This window comes from Euprymna scolopes, chromosome 28 (genome assembly GCF_053919585.1).
Source record: "Euprymna scolopes isolate OS-2025 chromosome 28, ASM5391958v1, whole genome shotgun sequence".
In the NCBI taxonomy this organism is placed as follows: Eukaryota; Metazoa; Mollusca; class Cephalopoda; order Sepiida; family Sepiolidae; genus Euprymna; species Euprymna scolopes.
In genome coordinates this window covers 72,810,153-72,832,652 of record NC_136509.1, presented here as the reverse complement: position 1 = coordinate 72,832,652, position 22,500 = coordinate 72,810,153, and the positions used below count along the sequence as shown (strand labels likewise).

General features: G+C 39.0%; 1 protein-coding gene across 1 annotated transcript in view; it reads left to right on the top strand.

Annotated features, from left to right (window-relative positions):
• Positions 1–17,077: 17,077 nt before the first annotated feature.
• LOC145249414 (uncharacterized) overlaps positions 17,078–22,500 on the top strand; it is a 5,463-nt gene continuing 40 nt past the window's right edge. The window contains exon 1 of the mRNA XM_080110966.1: positions 17,078–22,500. This exon is cut by the window's right edge and continues 40 nt beyond it. Coding sequence (XP_079967092.1) covers positions 17,078–22,500 — 5,423 coding nt within the window.

Genomic DNA, 22,500 nt, shown 5'->3' with positions numbered 1-22,500 from the left:
TTTGTTAACGTTTTACTTTAAAAGACAAAGTAAAATATTTTCATTAATTTAAATCAAAAAGTGTTGAATCTGCTCATCAGTGCTTCATTCATTAACTAAAAAAAATCCTCAGTATATTTGTGAAAAATGATTAAATTGAAAATTTGTGAAAAAAAAAATGATTAAACTGAAAATTTATTTTTTTGTAAATTAGTATTTTGCATTATTTTCAATCTGTTATGTTATTTATTCAATTGATAAAAGGATTTCTATTATTTTACACAATTTGAATGCTTTTTCCCGTCAGTGTAGTTGCCATTTTCAATACATTTCAACCGTTGTACTCTTCTGCCTTCTTCAAGTGCATTTTCTCATAGTAATCCGTTATTTTTTTTATATAGTAGTCACTTATAGGTTATTTCGTAATTATACTCAATTATAAGTCGTTTCTTATAATAGTCAGTTATTAATTTTTTCAGTTGTAATATTCAATTAATATTAAGAGACATAGATGAGGCACAAGAACTCTTGTCACTCCTCTATGTCTCTTAATGTCTCTTAAAGCAAGAAATTGATATATAGTTTTTTTCAAATTCGTGAAAGTTGCATTACTCAGTCATGTCATGTCCCTCATAATAGTCAGTTACAAGTCATGTCTTTTGTAATAGTCAGTCATAAGTCATCTCACTCTTAAAAATCATCTCTCTTGTAATAGTGAATTTAAGTCATCTCTCTTGTAATAGTGAATTTAAGTCATCTCTCTTGTACTAGTCCGTTACAAGTCATCTCTCTTGTACTAGTCCGTTACAAGTCATCTCTCTTGTACTAGTCAGTTACAAGTCATCTCTCTTGTACTAGTCAGTTACAAGTCATCTCTCTTGTACTAGTCAGTTACAAGTCATCTCTCTTGTACTAGTCAGTTACAAGTCCTCTCTCTTGTACTAGTCAGTTACAAGCCATCTCTCTTGTACTAGTCAGTTACAAGTCATCTCTCTTGTAATAGTCAGTTACAAGTCATTTCCCCACATAATAGTCAATTACAAGTCATCTCCGTCTTAATAGTTAGTTACAAGTCATATACCTCGTAGTAGTCAGTTTTAAGTGATTCCTTTATAATATTCAATTATTAGTTACCTCGCATTCAAGATTTCATGAAAATTTAGTCTTTTCGGGCATATGTGCTTTCTTTTCCAATTTATTTTAACTGGCATGAAGGACCCTTCAATGTCCTGTAAAGATGGTTTCCAAATCATCTGATGATTAAGTGATTTTTGATATCTATGACTTGATAACAATCATAAATATCATTTGAATATCTATTTTTTTGTTTTCTTTCTTTCTTTTGTAGTTATTTTCTCCAGTAATTTAAACTTTTATTGGAAAACTTTAATCTAGTGCGTTAAATAAATGGTTCAGTTCAAAACTTGCAGACTATAGACACCTGAAGAAGGCTGGAGAAAACAATTACATGAAATGTTGTGAAATCAGTATCAACAAAGACGAAGAAAACAGTTTGAAGCATTTAAATAATGAAGAAAAAAAAAGTAAAAAATACTCTGTCAAATGGGAGATTGTTCTTAAAACTGCTTTAAAATAAATACTTGAAAAGAACTGAAATTTGGGGAGTACTTATTAATTGATGTCTAATAATTGTTGGGTTAAAATTTCAGAAAAATCCGAAGCATCTGAGTTTTCTTGAATCTGGATTTTTACCAGAGCCATGTTACCAGCCCTAATAACGCTTTGTGCCAGAGCTGTCTGCTGTGAATGACCTTGCATGATATTATGACAATGTCACCACCCATACCTGGCACAACTTGAGTAGGTTATAAGTTTATTGCATACTGCCTGAGGCACCTCTACTGGGAAATGCCAACGAGGCTGCCCGGACAATTTTTAAAAGGTCAGAGTGCTCTTTCTTTAGGGGTGTGGTTTGGTCTTTCTTTAGGGGCGTGGTTTGACTCTCCCCACCTTCCGACCTTATGTCACATCTTTCTGCAGTAGGAAATAAGTACAAACCACAGCAAAATAGAAGAAGCTAAATGTCTTTGAAATTAAATATTTAAGTGCATAAATTACCAAAATGTCACAGAACGTTTCATTCACAGTTAAAAGTTCTGCAATGTTTTGTTAGCTTATATGTTTTTTCCAAGTCTGTGAAAGTTGAAATATTTATAAGTTATCTCCCTCAAGAAAAGTTAATTTTAAGTCGTCTTTTTATATTAGAACACACCAAAAGTAGAAATGAGGTTTTACCCTCTTTGCCATCTAGAGAGATATTATCATCTAAAATCTAACTACATTGCATGTTTGAAATAATAAACAAGGAAACTAAACATTCTGTTAAATTAAATAGTCAATTATAAATTAACTCCCTTTATTAGAACTCTTCACTTTGGACACAGAAAGATAGAAAAAAGTGAAAAAGAAGCTTCTGTCACATTTATTAAATTGCCTTTATATAATATATAAAATTATGTCGGCCAGATTGTAAAAGTTGGACCTAAATAACAATTAAGCTGAGAAATTAAATTTTCATTCTGACTATCCAATTTTCATTGGTTCTTATTGTACCATGTTATTTACAATTAAAAAACATACTGTAATTACTATATTTTTTACTACTTAATTTGCTTCAGCAATTTACTAATATTTTTCCTAATAAATAAACAGTTGAGCTAAAGTAAAGAACTTATTATTTTAGTAAGAGTTATCGTCCCTTATTTGCTTTTTAGCTTAAATACTGAGTAGAAGGTTCCCGATTTCGCAAATGATGCACCTGAAAACATTGGAGGTTGCATCAGCTGAAATTATTACAGCTAAATATTAGTAATCCAAACAGTATTATTTTCAAATTTGCTAGTTTAAACAATATGGTTTGTAATGTATTTAGTGTAATCAGTCATAAATTGTGTAACCAATCATAAGTTATCTCCCTTTAACAATCGCTTATAAGTTATCTTTCTTTATTTGACATTTTCGCTGACGTCACACCAGAACGAGGCTTTGATTTCTTTATCCTCAAATAGCGATACTTCATCTCGGAAATATCGTTAACTATTAATAATAGTATTATTTCCAAATTTGTTAGTTTAAACAATATGGTTTGTAGCATATTTGGTGTAACTCAAACGTGTGTATTTATTTATTTATTTATTTTTATTTATTTTATTTTTTTTTTTTTTTTTTGTGGGGGAGGAGGTCCGGATTCAAGGATTTTATGCCTAGTCTATTAAATCAAGAGACATTAATAAATCAAGACATTTAAAATAAATCAATTTTAAATAAGAATTGATGTAGTGCAAAAGCACCTAAGAAACTATAATAACATTTTTAGATATTATTATTATTATTATTATTATTATTATTATTATTATTATTATTATTATTATTAAAAAATATTTTGATGATTTCTTTAACTGACTTATCCGTCTTATCCATCCATCTATGAGTTGAGAAAAAAAGATGTCAAATTTTTTTGTGAGCTTAAGGAACAGGGAACACAATAAAGTTGTACATACTTCTTGGTAGGTTGTATGAGTTAGATATGTTACTGTGGAAAGGAAAACTGAAAAATTTAAAAAAAAAAAAAAAAACGAACGAGGAATCATTTGAAGAACAAAATGAAAATCCTACAAATGATATTAATGGAAACAAAAAAAAATAAAATAAAATTTAATAAATGACGAAGAAGAAAAAACAGAACTTGACAACCAAAGAAGGAACAAAAAAGAAAAAAAAAGAATTATATATATAATGAATAAATAAATGATAAATAAATTTTTAAAAATAACCACTGCAATGTGTTGTAACACATTTGTTGTATTTCTATACGAAATTTTCATTGTTTTTTTTTTTTTTAGGATCAAACTAAGATTTGCTTTAATTTATTTATATATTGTTTTTGTTTTTATTTATTTATTTTTTATTTATTTATTTTAAAAATATGTTTGATATCCAGCAAGATGAAACCTTTTGGGTGGCCAATCATATTCCATTTTTGGTACTTGTCTATATTCCTGATCTTTTAAACCAACGCATTTCAGGTGGTAACATTATTATGTACTTACGTGTTATGAAAAAATTAGTATAAATTCCAAAACTTATGAAAAATGATTCAGTAGAAAAATAATCATAAGTAAAAATAGAATTTATCGAGTTTTACCGTATCTCTTAATATGGAAACATTGAGCAATCAATTCAGTATGGCAAACTGACTTATCTCCCTTGACTTAAATTAATGGATCCCCATTTTTAAACAGGGCACATTTGCGGATGACATTTTTGTTAAAAATACATTTAGCACATTTTCTATTGGATCATTTTTCACAATTTTGGAAATTTATACTAATTTCGCCATGAAACGGGCGTAATAATGTTTTCACATCCATTTTCATAAGCAGTTATCTTTACAATTACCGTTTCTGCTTCACTTCCGGTTGCTCCTTTGTTTTCAGTTGATTTTTACGGTATCTTTTGTTTTATACGGCATAATCACGTTGACACACTGGTTCCTGCTGGATCACCGAAGTTAAGCAACGTTGAACCTGGTCAGTACTAAATGGGTGACCATTTGGGACTTCTAGGTATCCAGCGGGAACCAGTGTGTGCTCTCCACTTATCTCGGCATTGTTTCCAGTCGTCCTGAACTTGCCACTGGACTCAAACAGTGCCGATTCAGGAGAGGTGTGGTTGTAGATTGCGCAACCCTTGCCTCACAATTTCACATGCAGCTGTCCCTCAGGGGATATCCTTTGTCTTTCAAGATTGAACCGAGGCATCGTTCACCGTTTGTTTATTAAACTGTTAGGTAAAAGTACAGATTAGCTACAGGAAGCCCATTCCCCATGTTATTATTTAGAAAAAAGCATTCTTAATATGTGAAGAGGCAACCGGAAGTGAAGTAGAAACAGTAATCGTAAATATAACTCCATTAGCTTATGTATGTATGTTTGTATGTATGTATATGATTGTTGTGTATTCAGGTAACTTTCTTTCATTTAAGCAAACATTGTTAAACATAATAGCTTTCAACTGCTTCCTTTCTTTTTTAAGTGAAATCTATATGTTTAAAACCCAGTACGAAACAGATTTTTTTTAATAAACAAATATTTACTTGTATTCCAGAAGATTGAGTTATATCGGCAAAACTTAGTTGATTTTAAACTAATAAATATTTGACGTTTCTGAAATTTTTGAGATGAGGATTGGTTATTTGTATTATTATTCATTGGACTACTGTTCTCATCTTGAGTGTGATTTTCACAACGTTTCGGTCGGTATAATCCCCAACCTTCTTCAGGTGTATCTTGTCAAACTCGGGAATATTTCTGTTGAACTCAGGAATTTGAACAGAATTTTGAGCCGAACTTCACGGGGTTAGCATGCTCTTGTGTCGTCTATAGAGGTCCTAAGTAATTTGCAAATGTATTTTTTGGTCGCCCACACTGAGGATTGAACCTTCATCTTTCAGGAGAATCTATCCAGTCATGGCTGATGGAACAAGAGCCCGCTACACCCGTGAAGTAGATAAAAGGTTCCGCTCAAAATTCCGTTCAAATTCCCGAGTTTGACAGAAACATTCCCGAGTGCGACAAGATACACCTGAAAGATGAGAACAGCAGTCCGATGAATAGTAATACAAATGCTAATAAATATTTGTTTATTTTAACTTTTATCCTGTGTTGTACTGGTTTCCAAATTTTAATTTAAATTGAAACAGTGCTTACATCGAGAAGGAAAGAATGTTACATAAATATATATATAAAAGAGAGAGAGTCTTAGAGAGAGATGCTTAGAAGGAGTCTTATTACAGTGAGGGATGTTGAAAGACTCCGAGAGAGATAGAAGTTCATTTTATTGTAAGAGATACTTAGAGAGATATTGTTCATGTGATTCTTATATATTAAATGTTCATTCCTTAATTGTGTTGAATGGAAGAAGAATAAAGCTCTTTGAGTGAGGACATAGTGTTCAGACAGTTCGGACATGATGATGTTGAGACGTGTATGTAAAGACATATAACACAAATATATAATACAATTCCACTTTACCTTTTTGTAAGAATCATAAGACACAAGACAAGCTTTACAAAAAACACTTGATGGTTTATTTCATCACACGGCCGTGTTTCCATCACCAAGAATTCAAAGTCTCACATTTTTTTCTTGAAGTGACGTCTCGCTCCTAGACGCCTGACTGTCTCTCTCCGAGTTTCTTCACTGACTGACTAACTCTAAAGTTTTTTTCTCTATTCCTAGAACTTTCTATTTTTCCGTGACGTCATACACATGTTAAAACATGTGCCTTCTTTCACGTGCTCCGGACATACGTGTCCAAAACTTTTCCTATTTCTCAGTAACCTATTTTCAATATGTTAAAAACATTATCTTATAAGCTGCATTCTTTCAATTTAAAATTTCATAACAAACTTGAGAGTTCACATTCTTTCCTTGAAATATTTATCTATATTCTAAACAAATGTTTGTTTTACATTTTTAAATTCTCACACGTAATCTATTTCTAAACTAAATTACGAGGTTCGAATTTGTCTATTGCTATTTCATTTTCATTTTAAACTAAATTCTCCATTTTTATACTTACATGAAAAGGGGACAGCCCTTATCATGTAACAAGAAATTCACTTGTTTTTTGTTTTTTTGTCTTTTTTTTTATTCATGTTTAAATTAGTTTAATTGTTCTCATCATCACCATTTTTGTTTCCAAACCCATGATGCGTCTGTCCAGCATCTGGCGGCTAGTGGTGGCCTGACCTCTGTGTCTGAAAGTATCTTTCGACAAGTCAGCTCTTTTATGAGAAACCTGTGACTGATAGAGTTACCAGTTATCTTTCACTTGCTTATCATTGGATTCTGATTGTGGACGCTCAGAGAGTGATACATGTGTTGTACAGGTATTTATCATTGAGATCATTCTGTATAGATGTCTCTTCTTTGCAAGAGGCGAGGCGATATGTACAGGCCTAACAAGTTGGAAGTATGACGTCACAAATCTGCACACAGCTTATCTTGTCAAACTCGGGAATATTTCCCATTGCTGTTAGAGTTGAGGGACAGGAAATGGTTTCGGTGGAGCTTTTTGCAACTGAACAGCCCTTTTAAGGGACAGCGCTGCTCACCCAGATCATGGGAAAGGTCTAGAAAAGGTATTTTTAGTTGATCAGTTACCTGCGGCTGACGATTGTCAATTTCTGCAGGGGAAACAAAAGAAAAAACGTGATTTATTCTAAAAGGAAAACTAAACTGAATATTGCTACCTGGAATGTAAGGACACTTCTTGATACGAAAGAGTCGGTGAATCCAGAGCAAAGGACAGCTATTGTTGCCAAAGAATTAGCTAGATACAACGTGGATATTGCTGCTCTATGTAAAACCTGTTTTAGTAATAAAGATCAGCTTACTGAAAAGGTGCAGGGTGTGCGTTTTTCTGGAAATGCAAACCCAAGGGAGTTAAAAAAAAAAAAAAAAAAAGGGAAGGAGGAGTGGTTTTGCTATCAGGACAAAGATCACATTATAGTTAGAACAACCTTGTAGAATTAGTGATCGAATTATGTTACTGAGGGTGCCTTTATCTTGTCTCTATCCAATCGCTTGTCTCTATACAGTTATCTAAGTATATGCTCCTACTTTGGATAGTATGCAGGATGTCAAAATGGGGTTTTATCAAGATCTAGGGAATTGTATCAAAGGAATACCAAAAGCAGACAAGATTTTGTTGCTTGGAGACTTTAATGCATGCGTTGGAAGTGCTCACAACACCTGGGGTGTCTGAGGAAAAAATGGCCTTGGTAAGGCAAATGATAATGGGATTCTTCTTTTGCAGTTGTGCAGTGAACATAATCTTGCAGTATGTAACATCTTCTACCAACAAAAACCCATTCACAAGGTAACTTGGATACACTCTAGATTTAAACATGGTGATGTTCTTGATTATGTCATCATGCGTAAGCGTGATTTTCAGGATGTGAGTTTTGCAAGAGTTATACAAGGTGCACAATGTGATACTGATCACAATCTTGTTCGTGCTCAACTTTGTGCATTAGGAAAAAAGGTCGGAGCCGATGGAGAAAAAGTGCTTAAATACACCGATGCCTCTAAGTTACAAACTAAGGAAGTGTGTGAAACTTTTAGGACCTCATTAATTAATATCTCATTTGACGGAACTAACATGTCCTGTAAAATAAGGGCAATCGGTGAATAAATAATAGAGATATCACATAAAGTGTACACGGGGCCCTTTTTTTTATGAATCACATGTATATACGAGGGGCGTGCAATAAGTAATGCCCCTGACCCACTTCTCATAGTAGAGCAACGAAACTCGGCACAGTTATTAGTCTTTCTCTACATAGGAACCACCCAGAGTTATGCATTTCTCCCATCGTTTGATACAGCTCTGGAGACCGCTTTTGTAGAACACTCCAGGTTGGTCCTCCAACCACAACGTGACTTCAGAAATCAAGGCTGCATCATCTGCATCATCTTGGAAACGCTTTCCTTTCAAAAACAACTTCATGGCTGGGAAGAGGTGGAAGTCAGAAGGTGCAAGGTTAAGAAAGTAGGGAGAATGCGGGAGATTTCATAACCACATGCCCATGCTTCTCATCTGGAGACATGCGAGTTGTGGACCGGAGTGTTGTCCTGCAGGAGGAGTGTACCTTTGCTGATCTTGCCCCGCCTCGTGATTTTGATAGCTTCCCTTAATTTCCTCAAAAGTGAAGCATAATAGGCTCCTGTAATTGTGGTAACCTTTGCCAGGAAATCTGTCATCACTACTCTGTCCTGGTCCCAGAAGACTGTGAGCATGACCTTGCCAGGGGATGGCTGCATCCTTGCCTTCTTTGGAGGTAGTGAGTCCAAGTGCTTCCACTGCATTGACTGGGCTTTGGTCTCTGGATCATAGTGATGGGCCCAGGTTTCATCCTGTGTAATCAGTCTTTTGAAAAACTTTGACTCATCTCCTGGGCACATCTCCAAATTCATCCTTGAGCACTCGACGCGTTCTCACTTCTGGAATGGTGTGAGCAACCTGGAATCCATCTGGCAGACACCTTATGCATATGCAAATGGTCATGAATGATAGTTTCCACAGACCCTGTACTAATCTTGACATCTTGGGCTATTTGGCGAATAGTAATGTGCCAATCTTCCAAAATGACAGCCTCAACTTGACGGACAGATGCCTCATCAATGGCAAAAGGAGGGCGACCAGGTCTGGGAGCTGTTTCCACAGACTTCCGGCCATGTTTGAATTCACGATGCCAGCGTTTTACAAGGTCATATGATGGAGCATTATCACCATAAGTTTCTTTCATTTCATCAAAAGTCTCCTGTGGTGTGCATCCTTTCAAATACAAAAACCGGATCACTGCTCGATATTCAACAGACTCCATTTCACACCTAACTCAGTTCAAACACCTGTAAAACAGAAACCACAATTAGTTCAGAGCTGTAATTTGCCACATAACCGGTAGAGGTATAAATCATTGCACATGCAAAATTTCAGCTAGATCAGACAACTGGAAGTGGATCAGGGGCATTACTTATTGCAAGCCCTCATAGCAAAGGAGCTGAAATTCTTGGCTTTAAGAAAACCAAAGATAGGGATTGATTTGATGAAAATGATTCTACAAGAAGAGAAGAAAAAGACTTATGAGATATGTTTGTGACCATGTTGGATCAGTTAAAACAACTGCAGAAAAAGTATGTACAGAAGTAAAATTAAAAGTACAGTGTGAGACACACCGAATGAAGAACAGCAGACATTCAGATTATGACAGCAAAAATTTAAAAGATATTACAAAATCAGACAAGCTTTTGAACCGCAGCCTCCAACGTTGATACCTGTGAAATCCAAAAATGGTTCTGCTCTTATCAATGATGTTGGGGGGGATCATGGAACGATGGACAGAACATTTTCAAGATCTTTTTGATAATCGTCTGAAGTAAATGATATAGTTTTTGATAGTCTCCCTTAAAATGAAGCCGTTGATGAGTTGATAACTGATCCCAGCATTGATGAGACCAAAAGCACATTAACAGAGATTAATAAGGGAAAAGCACCCGGATTTGATGGGATATCTGTGGAATTATTGCTATTTGGAGGTGATACTATTTACGCAGTCCATACACTCATCCTCGCTGTTTGGCATGGTAATGTTATCCCTCAAGATTGGATTGATCCAAATCTATAAAGGAAAGGGGTCAAAATCTGAGTGTGGTGATTACAGAGGCATTAGTTTGCTTGAATCATTAGGGAAGGTTTTAGCAAAGACGTTGTTAAATCGTTTGCTGAAATGGATTTGTCCCTCTATCATTCCAGAGAATCAATTGACATGATATTCTCTGCATGATAGCTAATGGAAAAGTAAGGAATCCTGGGGAAAATTATTCTCATTTCAATTCTAGTGGATGCCAGTCACGGTTATCATATCAGCAAAAAACTGAATGATAAACGGTTGGTGTGAAATCGAAAAATGATGTGTATCGTTGATCAAAAGTAGCAGAGAATATGGGAAATTTTGAAATCTTGCCGGCATTCAGACTCCAGAGAAAATCAGTGTGGATTTTTATGAAATTTCACACGAAAGTACTGCTGATTTTATAAACTTATTCTCATATATCATTGCTTGCATTTAAGTTAAATATACAAAAGTATAGTATTATGCTTCAATTGTACTCTAAATAGAAACATTCATTTTGAATGCACAGTTGTCATGTCAGACCACTTTCTGTTGATTTTATATGACTGGAATTACTGTTTGTGAGGAGATATAATTACATATATATAAACATATATGTATGCATATATATGTATGATAGCGAATGGAAAAATATATGGAGGAGCCTTTGTATCAAGTTTTTGTCGATCTGATAAAAGCTTTTGATACTATTAATCGCAATGCACTCTGGAAAATTCCTGGGAAACTAGGCTTCTTGAACTTTTATATGCAGATGATGCAGACATTGTTTCACATTCAGAAACAGACGCACAGATGATTATGGACAAGTTATAAGAAGCTTGTAAAGATAGAGTTGCTTCATACGGTGTTTTTTTATTATTGAATGTACTTTCAGCAAACAAATACTGGGAACTCAAGGAAAACAGACGTTCACCGGTAGTCGAATGGAAAATAGTAAGACAAGCAAACACATGTAGAGACCTAGACGTTCCATGTAGATTATGCCTTCATGAAAAATTTGCTATCCTATACTTTAAAGAACCCCAACATCTATTAAACTGTAGAAGAGAAATAGCGAAGAACTGTGTTCACAGGATAAAATTTACTCTAGGATAGAGATACAAAATAATCTTAAAACTAACAATAACAATAGAAAATAAACAAATAAAAAGATAAGTAAATAAATAAACATGCATATGCATATACTATCATACATATATATATATATATATATATATATATATATGTATATATATATATATATATATATATATATATGTATCTATAAACTAACATATAAAAAAAAGTTAACCTAGATTTAAAATAGGTCAAGACACTAGATATCTACGCTAAATAGCACACACAAAGGAACGGGTCAACCGGAGGTCAACTGGGCCTTTGTCCTGTAAGTGCCTGCTCATTTGTTTATTAGGAAGGGTGCAGTGGATACTAGAAAGCTGATGTGCTAACTAAAAACTCAACAGAAGATGAGCGTATAAAAACGCAAAACAACCACAAAATTCTCACATAAGCCTGAAGAATCCTAGAGTGCCTGAAACGCGGAATATTCTGTGTAGCTTAATCGCCATAGATATTTTATAACTTACTAACTAGGTCTACTTATGTATTGAGCACTGTTGAAGTAAATACTTAAAGTTCACGCATAAATTTATACTTTCGTATATTAATTTATCTCAGTAAATGAAGTAGTTATACATCATATATATATATATATATATATATATATATATATATATATATATCATATATAAATTGTGTCAATCGCTTTATTGCAAATGAGTAAAATATCAATATTTCACTAAATATACATCACACAACTATGAAAATTATATCATCAAATGTCTGTTTCAAGATTAGTTATTTCTCAAATTTTATTCAAATCCATGCGATATTCACTAAGTCATGACATTTTATTTATTATCAAGTAATAATACTGTCCATCGCTTTATTGCAGGTCTTTTAAAATGCCAAAAAAAGGGGTGATTAATGGTTATCAAAAAGGAAAGGATTGATGAACAATCCTTGTGCGAGTCCAGCAACAAAGCTATAGAGCTGGAAAGGGATCCAATAACTTTGGCTTCATCGTGAACAACTCCAACACCAAATCCAGAAAGGATAAGGACATCAGGAGAAACCTTTCACATCATGATATTCAGAAAATTCGTAGGGAAGTCAACCAAAACCCAAACAGCACCAGTGCTTCCATTTTTGCAAGAGCTGGAATCGCTCCAAGATCCAGACGGCCCTGATGTAATGTGTTGAATAAGACGGCAAGGAAAATCAAAACTATTCCAAGGCCTCTATTGAGCAAACAACATAAGGAAAAACGAAAGGCTTGAACACAGAATTACAGGGTGACCCCCGCCCCCAAAGAAAAGGGCCCCATTTACACTTTATGTGATATCTACCAATTACCCTTATTTTACAATCAACGACCGTGAGTACACCAAGACCCCAGTGGGAGCTGGGACAAAGAATACACTGTGTTAAATTTTACTACAAGACAGGCTCGTTTAAGAAAACTCAGGACAGTTTCATGCGTCAGTTCGAATGTGAAAAGGCTCCATCCAAAAGCAGAATTCAGAACTGGATGGACCACTTTGAGAAGTATGGGACCGTGGAGAACCTCAACGCTGCCAGAGAGAATTGTCCAAGCCACTCGGGACGTCCCAAAAAGTGAACAGCCGAGCTGGTTGAAAAAGTGAGAGAGTCTCTCCAGCAGAGTCCGAAACACTCTGTGCGTAAGCAAAGTCAGTCCCTCGGTATGTCCCGTGAGACTTGCAGGAGAGTGCTGGTGAACAATATCAGGGCTTACCCATACAGAATACAGACGCTGCAGACCCGTACAGCCTCAGACAAGAAGCAGAGGAGGGCTATGGCAGTCAAGATGCTCGAGAAGATCGAGGAGACACCAAGTTTCCTTAACCTCCTTTGGACCTCAGATGAAGCCCACTTCTATTTTGATGGAAAGGCGAACTCCAAGACAAATGTCTTCTTGGGGTCCTCCAGACTCAGTGAAATAAGTGCATGGGCTGGGCTGCAATCTCGGCCAGAGGCATCATCAGACCAATCTTCATCGAAAAATCTGGCGCAGCAGTGACAATCACCAAGGAGCGGTATGTGGAGGTCCTCAAAACCTTCAAGAGTGAGCTCCAGACCATCTACCCGGCGCTCATGAGCCAGTTCTGGTTCCAGCAGGACCGAGCAAGTTCTCACACTTGTTCCGAGATTGGCTGAAAGAGAATTTCGGAGGCCAAGTGATCAGTCTCAAGACTGATTTTGAGTGGGCACCCCATAGCCCGGACCTAAGCCCCCAGATTTTTTTCTTTGGGGCTATCTTAAGGACAGAGTCTATGCAGGGAAACCCAGAACCATCACGGAACTCAAGGAAGCCATCAGGGAGGAGATGAAAGCCATTACCAATTCGGTCTGTAAGAATGTCATGGACAACTTCGTGTTGCGCCTCAAGAAATGCACGGAGCTAAATGGAGGCCATTTAGAACGTATGCTGTAGAACGGAGAAAAAAAGGCCAAAGACCCTAGTGTTTTGATGTGATGTTTTGAATATAATAAACTAGTTAGGACCAAAGTTTCATTTCATTCAGGCAAAACAGAAATGGGGCCTAATTAGAGTTGGGATCGTTTTTTGTGGGGTCACCCTGCACATGAAAATGGATTTCCGTGTCTAATTTACAGATGGGACCCGTGCTACTCTTGACAGTCCGGATGAATGGGCCAAAGTTTGGAACTCGAACAGGTGGTGGAGTCATTATGTTTCGGCGGGAATCATTAGGGATAAGTTGATTTGACTATTCCGAGTTCCAGAGGGTTTAAAAGTTACTAGCAATGCATACATGGCCTTTTGGGATAAACATTTGTCACCATGGCTAGATGACCAACAATTGCCATGTCGCTTTCAGATGATTTTTATGCATGGCAATTTTCCATCTTATTCTACTAGGGCGATTGCAGCCTTCCTTGAATCTGTTGACTTCTTTGGAGAAACTCTCATGAGCTGACAACCGTGTTCTCCAGATCTAAACCCAATTGAATATCTCTGGTCAATATTAAAAAGAGGAGTTTATGAGGGAGGAGAGCAATTTAATTCAAAAGATGCCTTGTGGAGAATATAATTGATATGTATATATATATATATATATATATATATATATATATATACAGTCCTGGTCAAAATCATAAGACCACTTAAGAAAGTAAGCGTTTACGCATATTATCAAATTTTTAATCAAACAAATGGTTGAAACCATTGCCAAAAGGGAAAATATGATGGAAAAAAAATTAAATCTGATTCATTCGAAACCTTAACCCTGATCTAATAATTATTTTTTAAAAAACAAACATTTTCACCTGGTCAAAATGATAAGACCATTGATAATTTATATAACAAAAGGCAATTATAAATTACTAAAAAGGGTCTCAGTATTTAGTATAGCCTCCATTATTACGAATTACTTCAAAAATTTTCTTCGGCATGCTTGCAACTAAGTTTTTTATCAGTTGCGAAGGAATTTTATCCCATGTACTGAAAACTAAATCAGAAAGTTCCTTTATCGAATCATACTGGGTTCCATCCTTGAACATTTCTTTTGCCATCCATCCCCAAAGATTTTCAATGGGATTGAGGTCCGGAGAACATGCTGGATTATCTAACAATTCTATATTATTCGAAGAAAAGTATTCTCGTGCTTGTCGAGAAGTGTGTATCGCAGCATAGTCTTGCTGGAAAACCCAATTTCTTCCACACAGACGTGGACCTTCAGTCCTGATAGAAGCATTTTCAAGCATTGCAATGTACTTCAATGATGTTTGCCGGCCTTTCACTACTTGCAACTTTAGGGTCCCAGCTGACGAGAAAGCACTCCAGATCATTAAAGACCCTCTTCCACTATGCCGAGTTGAAAAAGTCTCTTTGGGCAAATTTTTATCATGCCAATAGTGTTGAAATCCATCTGGACCATCTAGATTAAACTTTTTCTCATCGAAGAAAATTACATTTTCCCACTTCTCTTCATCCCAAGTCTGGTATTTGGCGGCATATTTAAGTCGGTTAGTTTTGTGCTGTTCAAGAAGATGTGTTTTTTCAGTTGCATTAAATGATCGAAACCCTTCATTTTCAGATGCCTTCCGATGGTTTTAGGACTACATTCTGCTGCTGTGTGGCTTTACAATCGACTTGAGCTCATACTGGAGTTTTTTGTAAACTCCTGATACGGCGATCCAGTGATGGGGTTATTTCTTTTGTTCGACCTGGACTCTTTTTGTGCCTATATCGATCTGGATTTCTTAAAAAATTTGTGATGACCGTCTGGCTATGATTCACTTTGTTTGCAATGGATCTATGGGAGAGTCCATCCCTATTAAGCTCAAAGATCCTTCCTCTCTCACACTCTGATAATGGTTTCCCTTTTGCCATTTATAATTTAGTAAGATGTTTTTCATCCACTAACAAGTTGATTTTAGTAACATAGAAAGCTTTTCGTATTCATTTTTTCAAAACTAGCCGATTTTATTAAAGTGGTCTTATCATATGCTGCTTTCTTAAGTGGTCTTATGATTTTGACCAGGACTATATATATATATATATATATATATATATATATATATATATATATATATATATATATATATATATATATATATATATATATATATATATATAAGTATATATATGTATATATATATATGTATATATATATATATAAGTATATATGTTGTGTCTTTGGGCCGGGCGTTTTTTGCGAGAGGGACACAGTCGGTCGTCACCGGAGAGAGGCCTGAGTATCGTGTGAATAACTTTTCTGTGCAAGCCTTTTTCTTGAATATTATTTTTTTTTTATTTATCGCCTTGTCAGCCCGTCTATTTCGGGTAAACATTGTGCTTTAAGCGACAAATAAATATTTATATAGATTTATTTTCATACGGACACTTCCCTCCCCACTTTTCGTGATCTGCGAGATCTCGTGGGGATTTCCGGTTTGAAGGGCTAAGTGAGCCCTTTTTTAATGTGACTTCAGACGCATCGCACGCGTTTTTCCTCGCTCTGATCAATCGCCCCCCCCCCCATACAGCACGAGGTACGTTGGACTCCGTCATTCCTTTTAAAGAACATTACACTTTTGCCCTATTTGCCGGACAATATTTTTAGTCACTCATTTTATTTATTTGTTTATTTTATTTTACGTGTTTTTCTTTATTTCCATTTCTTTTATTTTTGTTTTGGTCCATGCTGAACCAAGTTGTAATTTCTTTAGTCTATTTAAAGTTGTTCCTTTGCTTGCACAGATTTGTTTCACGTGGTTAAGCGTTGTTTAACCAAGCTATTTTTTAAATACGAAACCTTTCACTGTGTTGTTAGGTGAAAGCACGGAATAGTTACGATATTCTCTTTTCTCCACGTCGTAAATGACTTCCAAAATAATGCCGTCGTTATCTCGGCACGGTTCAATGGCGTATAGTGCCTTATATGTATATATGTTTATTTACTACTTTATTTTTGTTTATCTAAATTTTAATGCCCTTATTTTTTTGTTTTGTTTCAGATTTTTTTTACCTAGTTAATAAAACATATTCAGCGTAATACGTTGTTATGTCGATTTAATTTGAGTTGAAACTGCCTGCCTGACGCACGATTTCTTCAGTCTGACGGCCGATGTATCAACGCTGATGCTGAAGCAAAATTTCTAAGAATAAATGCCGAGGAGCAGAACAGTAAAAAAAATCTCTGGTTCCTGTATTGAGTGGGTTATCGGACACGGAGCAGCAGAATTCTCAACCACGTGGCTACATGAGTGTAGCAACAGACCTTCTACTTATACGGATTATAAACTCTCTCCACGTTGCCGACCTTGGACAATATGTCTGCCTCTCCTTCCTACCACACGCGGTCGGAAGTTTCGCACTCAACCAAGTCGTCCACTTCAACACGTGCTAATACCAAGGCTCATCTTGCCCTCATCGACAGTGAGGCAGACCTGGAAGAGGAGCTCGAAATGCTGCGCATTAGGGCGAAAGAAGTGGCAATAAAAACTAAACTAAAAAAAATAAAGGCCCGGAAAGACGCGGCTCTCACAGCCACCGGCTCCAACAGAGACAAGGATTCGGTTGTCTCCTCTCGCAGCCACAAAACCGGCTCGAGGCTCGACCCAACCCCCCTAGACGCCGTGCAGCGCACCGCCGACTATATCATCAGCCAGAACTCCCTGAAGCAGTCGGAGAAACCAGTTCCCTCTCCTCTCGGGCAACACTATCAGCCTCCTCCCTCTAATCAAACTTCGGACCTGTTACTGTACATGGCTCGTCGGGAAGTACTCTCCTCAAATCTAAGGAAATTCTCAGACCAACCGAAAGACTACAAGGCCTGGAAGTACTCCTTCCTTAATGCCATCTCAGGACTGAAAATCTCCCCACGGGAGGAGATAGACATGTTGGTCAAGTGGCTCGGTAGACACTCCTCGGACCAAGCCGACAGACTCAGGACAGCACACTTTAACCAACCAGAACGAGGACTATCGGAGATATGGAGGAGGCTGGATAGGTACTACGGAGCTGTCGAAGTCATCGAAAGCTCCATTTTCCAAAGACTTGAAGCATTCCCTAAAATCACGAGAGACTACACAAAGCTCGGAGACTTAAGTGATCTGCTCGCCGAGGTTGAAGCTCTCAAGGAAGGCGGAGATTTACCCGGCCTTTCTGCTTTAGACTCTGCCCATGGCATCTGGCCAATAGTTGACAAGCTTCCGCCCTCTATAGGAGACAAGTGGGCATCGTATGGTGCGAAATACAAACGACAGCACCAAGTGTCGTTTCCCCCATTCTCCGCCTTTACTGCGTTCATAAGACAGCAAGCGGAAGACCGAACGGATCCTAGCTTCTACCGGACGAGAGACGTCCAACCCTTTCAAAGGCCAGAGAAAGTGAACCAAGTCTCGGTTCATAGGATCGAAGTAAACACAAAGGACTGCAACCGCTTTTGCCCCATCCACCAGACACCTCATCCTCTTCGAAACTGCTGGGCCTTTAGGAAGAAACCCTTGGCCGAAAGAAAAGACATCCTCAGACGAAATGGGATCTGTTTCAGATGTTGTTCCACCACAAAGCATGCGGCTAAGGAATGCGACGCCATCGTTGAGTGCTCAGAGTGTGGCAGTGACAACCACGCAACTGCCATCCATCCACATTCGACACCTCAACGAACCGACACCAAACCCTTGCCGTTGCACGGCGGGGAGAGGGAAAATGTATCGACAAACTGTTCACAGATCTGCGGAGACGCACTGAACGGGCGGTCCTGCTCAAAGATCTGCCTCGTGAACATATGTCTAAGGGGTCAAGAGAAATCACTCAAAGCGTATGCTGTGATTGACGAGCACAGCAACAAATCCCTGGCTCGCTCCGAACTCTTCGACTATTTCAATGACCAGAGCCCCACTTCAACCTACACCCTAAGGACCTGCGCCGGAACCACGGAAGCATCAGGCAGGAGAGCCCTAGGTTACAGTGTGAAATCGCTCGACGGAAAGGCCACCTACACCCTGCCAACTCTGATCGAGTGTAACGACATTCCGGACAACCGATCAGAGATACCAACACATGAAGTGTTTCGAAATCTCCCTCACTTAGCGGCCATCGCAAACAAGGTACCTGCACTGGATCCGGAGGCACCCATCTTACTACTCCTGGGGCGAGATGTGATTGAGGCTCACAAGGTGCGAAAGACTATTAACGGCCCACCTGGTGCTCCCCACGCACAAAAACTGGACCTGGGATGGATTGTGGTAGGCGATATCTGCCCCGGTAGAACGAGAAACAGAAAGGTGAGCGTTTTCTTCACTAACACTCTCTGTAGAAGCTCCCCTTCTACCTTTGAACCATGCCCTAACTTAATCCACGTTAAGGAAACATACGGTCCTCTAGCTGTGGTACAACAGCCCGAACATCAAAGGTTGGGTCACTCAGTATTCCAACTCACGAAGGAAGATGAAACTCTAGCACCCTCTGTCGAGGATCTCAGATTCCTAGAGATCATGGACCAAGATTTAAAAAGGGACACCGACAACAGTTGGGTAGCCCCACTACCTTTCAAACCCTTCAGACAACGGCTCCCAAACAACAGAAACCAGGCTATCAACAGGCTTCTGTCCCTTTCTCGACAGTTCGACAAAAAACCGCAGTTGAGAAACGATTTTATTCTCTTTATGGATAAGTTGCTAAAAAATAAGCATGCTGTGGTTGCCCCTCCCCTAGCCACTGAAGAGGAAAGATGGTATCTTCCCATGTTTGGAATATACCACCCCAAGAAGCCCGGAAAGATCAGAGTGGTGTTTGACTCCAGCGCGCAGTACAATGGGGTATCGCTCAACGATACTTTATTGACTGGGCCTGATCTTATCAATCCACTAGTAGGCGTCCTGATGCGTTTTCGAAAAGACTTAGTCGCGGTTATGGCGGACATAGAGCAAATGTTCTACTGTTTCCGGGTGAAGGAAGAGCACAGGAACTTCCTGCGATTCCTTTGGTTCAAAGACAACGACACTACCAAAGCTGTCGCAGAATACCAGATGAACGTCCATGTGTTCGGAAACAGGCCTTCACCAGCAGTGGCGACATACTGTCTTCGGCAGTCAGTGCAACAAGGACACCCTGACTCCGACCAGGCTGTTAGAGAATTCGTGGAACGAGACTTTTATGTAGACGATGGTTTAAAGTCCGTTCCCACCGTCGAAGACGCAATTTCCCTACTGAAGAAAACTAAATCTGTCTTAGCTGAATCTAACCTAAGACTGCACAAAATTGCGTCCAACAAGAGTGCCGTCATGGCAGCATTCCTTCCTGAAGACCATGCCACTGAAAGCAAGGACCTTGACCTGGAGGACGAAGCAGCACCAATGCAGCGCAGCCTCGGGCTTAATTGGGATTCAAAAGGCGACCACTTCTTTTTCACGGTGGATGACCCCAATAAACCCTATACGCGGAGAGGCGTTCTGTCGACCATCAACAGCCTCTACGACCCACTTGGATTTGTGGCCCCAGTCACGGTTCAAGGCAAGTTTATTTTGAGGACCCTGACCATGGACAACAACGATTGGGATGCTCCACTACCACCACAAAGGCATCAGGTATGGACTGCGTGGAGAGACTCCCTGAAGGACTTGCACAACCTACGCATACCCAGGTCTTATGCCACTATGTCCCCTTCGACCGCGATAGGTAGAGAGCTTTGCATTTTTTCAGACGCTTCCACCAAGGCCATTGCAGCTGTTGCTTATTTAAGGCTGACCTTTAGAAATGGAAGCTGTGAAACTGCCTTCGTCATGGGAAAAACCAAGTTAGCCCCCCAGCCCGAAGCTTCCATACCAAGATTAGAACTATGCGCAGCCGTGCTAGCTGTGGAACTAGCGGACCTTGTACACCAGGAGCTGGACATGGAAGTTGACACCACCTTCTACACGGATAGCAAAGTGGTCCTTGGCTACATCCACAATGAGGTGAGACGCTTTTACGTCTATGTTGCCAATCGGGTCCAGAGGATACGCCGCACGTCCAAACCCCAACAGTGGCACTATGTGCCCACCGACCAAAACCCAGCAGACTGTGGAACTAGGTCGGTTCCTGCTATCCGACTTCACGATGCACCATGGCTAAATGGGCCAGCATTTTTATCTCGAACCTCGACGCCTGATGATGGTAACCAGACTTATCACCTAATCGACCCCGATCAAGACACTGAGATCCGTCAAGTGGTGTCGACATTCACCACCCACACCTCTTCTTCTTGTCTGAACTCTGAACGCTTTGAGAGGTTTTCATCGTGGATTGCCGTTACGCGAGCTGTAGCCCATTTAATACATATTGCACGAACATTCAACAAGAGAAATACGATCAATAAAGCCTGCAACGGATGGCATTGCTGCAGAACACTTACAGTGGAAGTCCTTAACCAAGCAAAAAACATTGTGGTCAAAGCAGCACAAAGATACGATTATGCCACAGAGATTAACTGTCTCGAGGAGTCGAAAAAACTGCTCTCGGACAGCACAATCAAGACTCTAGATCCATTCATAGATGAACAGGGTCTCCTCCGAGTTGGAGGGCGCACGCGAAGAGCAGGACTTTCCCAGGAAGAGATGCATCCCATCATCATCTCCGGAAAACATCACGTGGCTACACTGCTAGTGCGACATCACCATCAGAGTATCCATCACCAGGGACGTCATTTGACAGAAGGTGCGGTTCGGGCAGCTGGCTTCTGGATCGTCGGTGGCAAGAGATGCGTCAGTAGAGTAATTCATTTCTGTGTCAGATGCAAGCGGCTCCGGGGATCTGTGCAAGTTCAGAAACTATCCAACCTACCAGAGGATCGCATGGATTTCAGTCCTCCCTTCACCAACGTGGGCATGGATGTGTTTGGACCTTGGCCAGTTACCTCTAGACGAACCAGGGGAGGTTTGGCTCACTCCAAACGATGGGCCACCATTTTCACATGCATGACCACCAGGGCAGTTCATATAGAGGTATTGGAGTCTCTCGACACCTCGAGCTTCATTAATGCTCTGCGCAGATTCCTCGCCATCAGAGGTCCAGTCAGACTTCTCCGCTCGGATCAAGGCACCAATTTCGTGGGAGCTAAAAAAGAATTGAGAATAACATCCAATCTAGATTACGACGCAGTTAAAAACCATCTAGCAAGTTCAGGCTGCACTTGGCTGTTTAACCCTGCTCATGCACCCCATATGGGTGGAGCATGGGAGAGGATGATTGGTATAACAAAAAGAATCCTCGACGCTATGCTGGCGCAACACAACAGCACTCGGCTGACCAATGAGGTGCTCACCACCTTTCTGGCAGAAGCAGCAGCCATTATCAACTCTAGACCGCTTGTGCCGGTTTCTACCGACCCAGAGGACCCAGCACTGCTAACCCCAGCAACTCTACTCACACAGAAAGTTGGATCGCTCTCAGCACCACCTGGTGAATTTAATTCTAAAGATGCCTCTAGGAGGCAGTGGAGACACGTTCAACACCTAGCCCAAACCTTCTGGAAGAGATGGAAAACCCAGTATCTCCCTCTGCTACAGACCCGCCGGAAATGGAGGGAAAGCACCCCGAATCTGTTCCCTGGAAATGTGGTGCTTCTCAAAGACAAAGAATGTAAGAGGAATGAGTGGCCACTAGGGTTGGTAACTAAGGTCATTCCCAGCAAAGACGGAAAGGTTCGCCAGGTGGAGCTAAAGGTCCGAAAGGGTGACTGTATCAGACATTTTGTTAGGCCCATCACAGA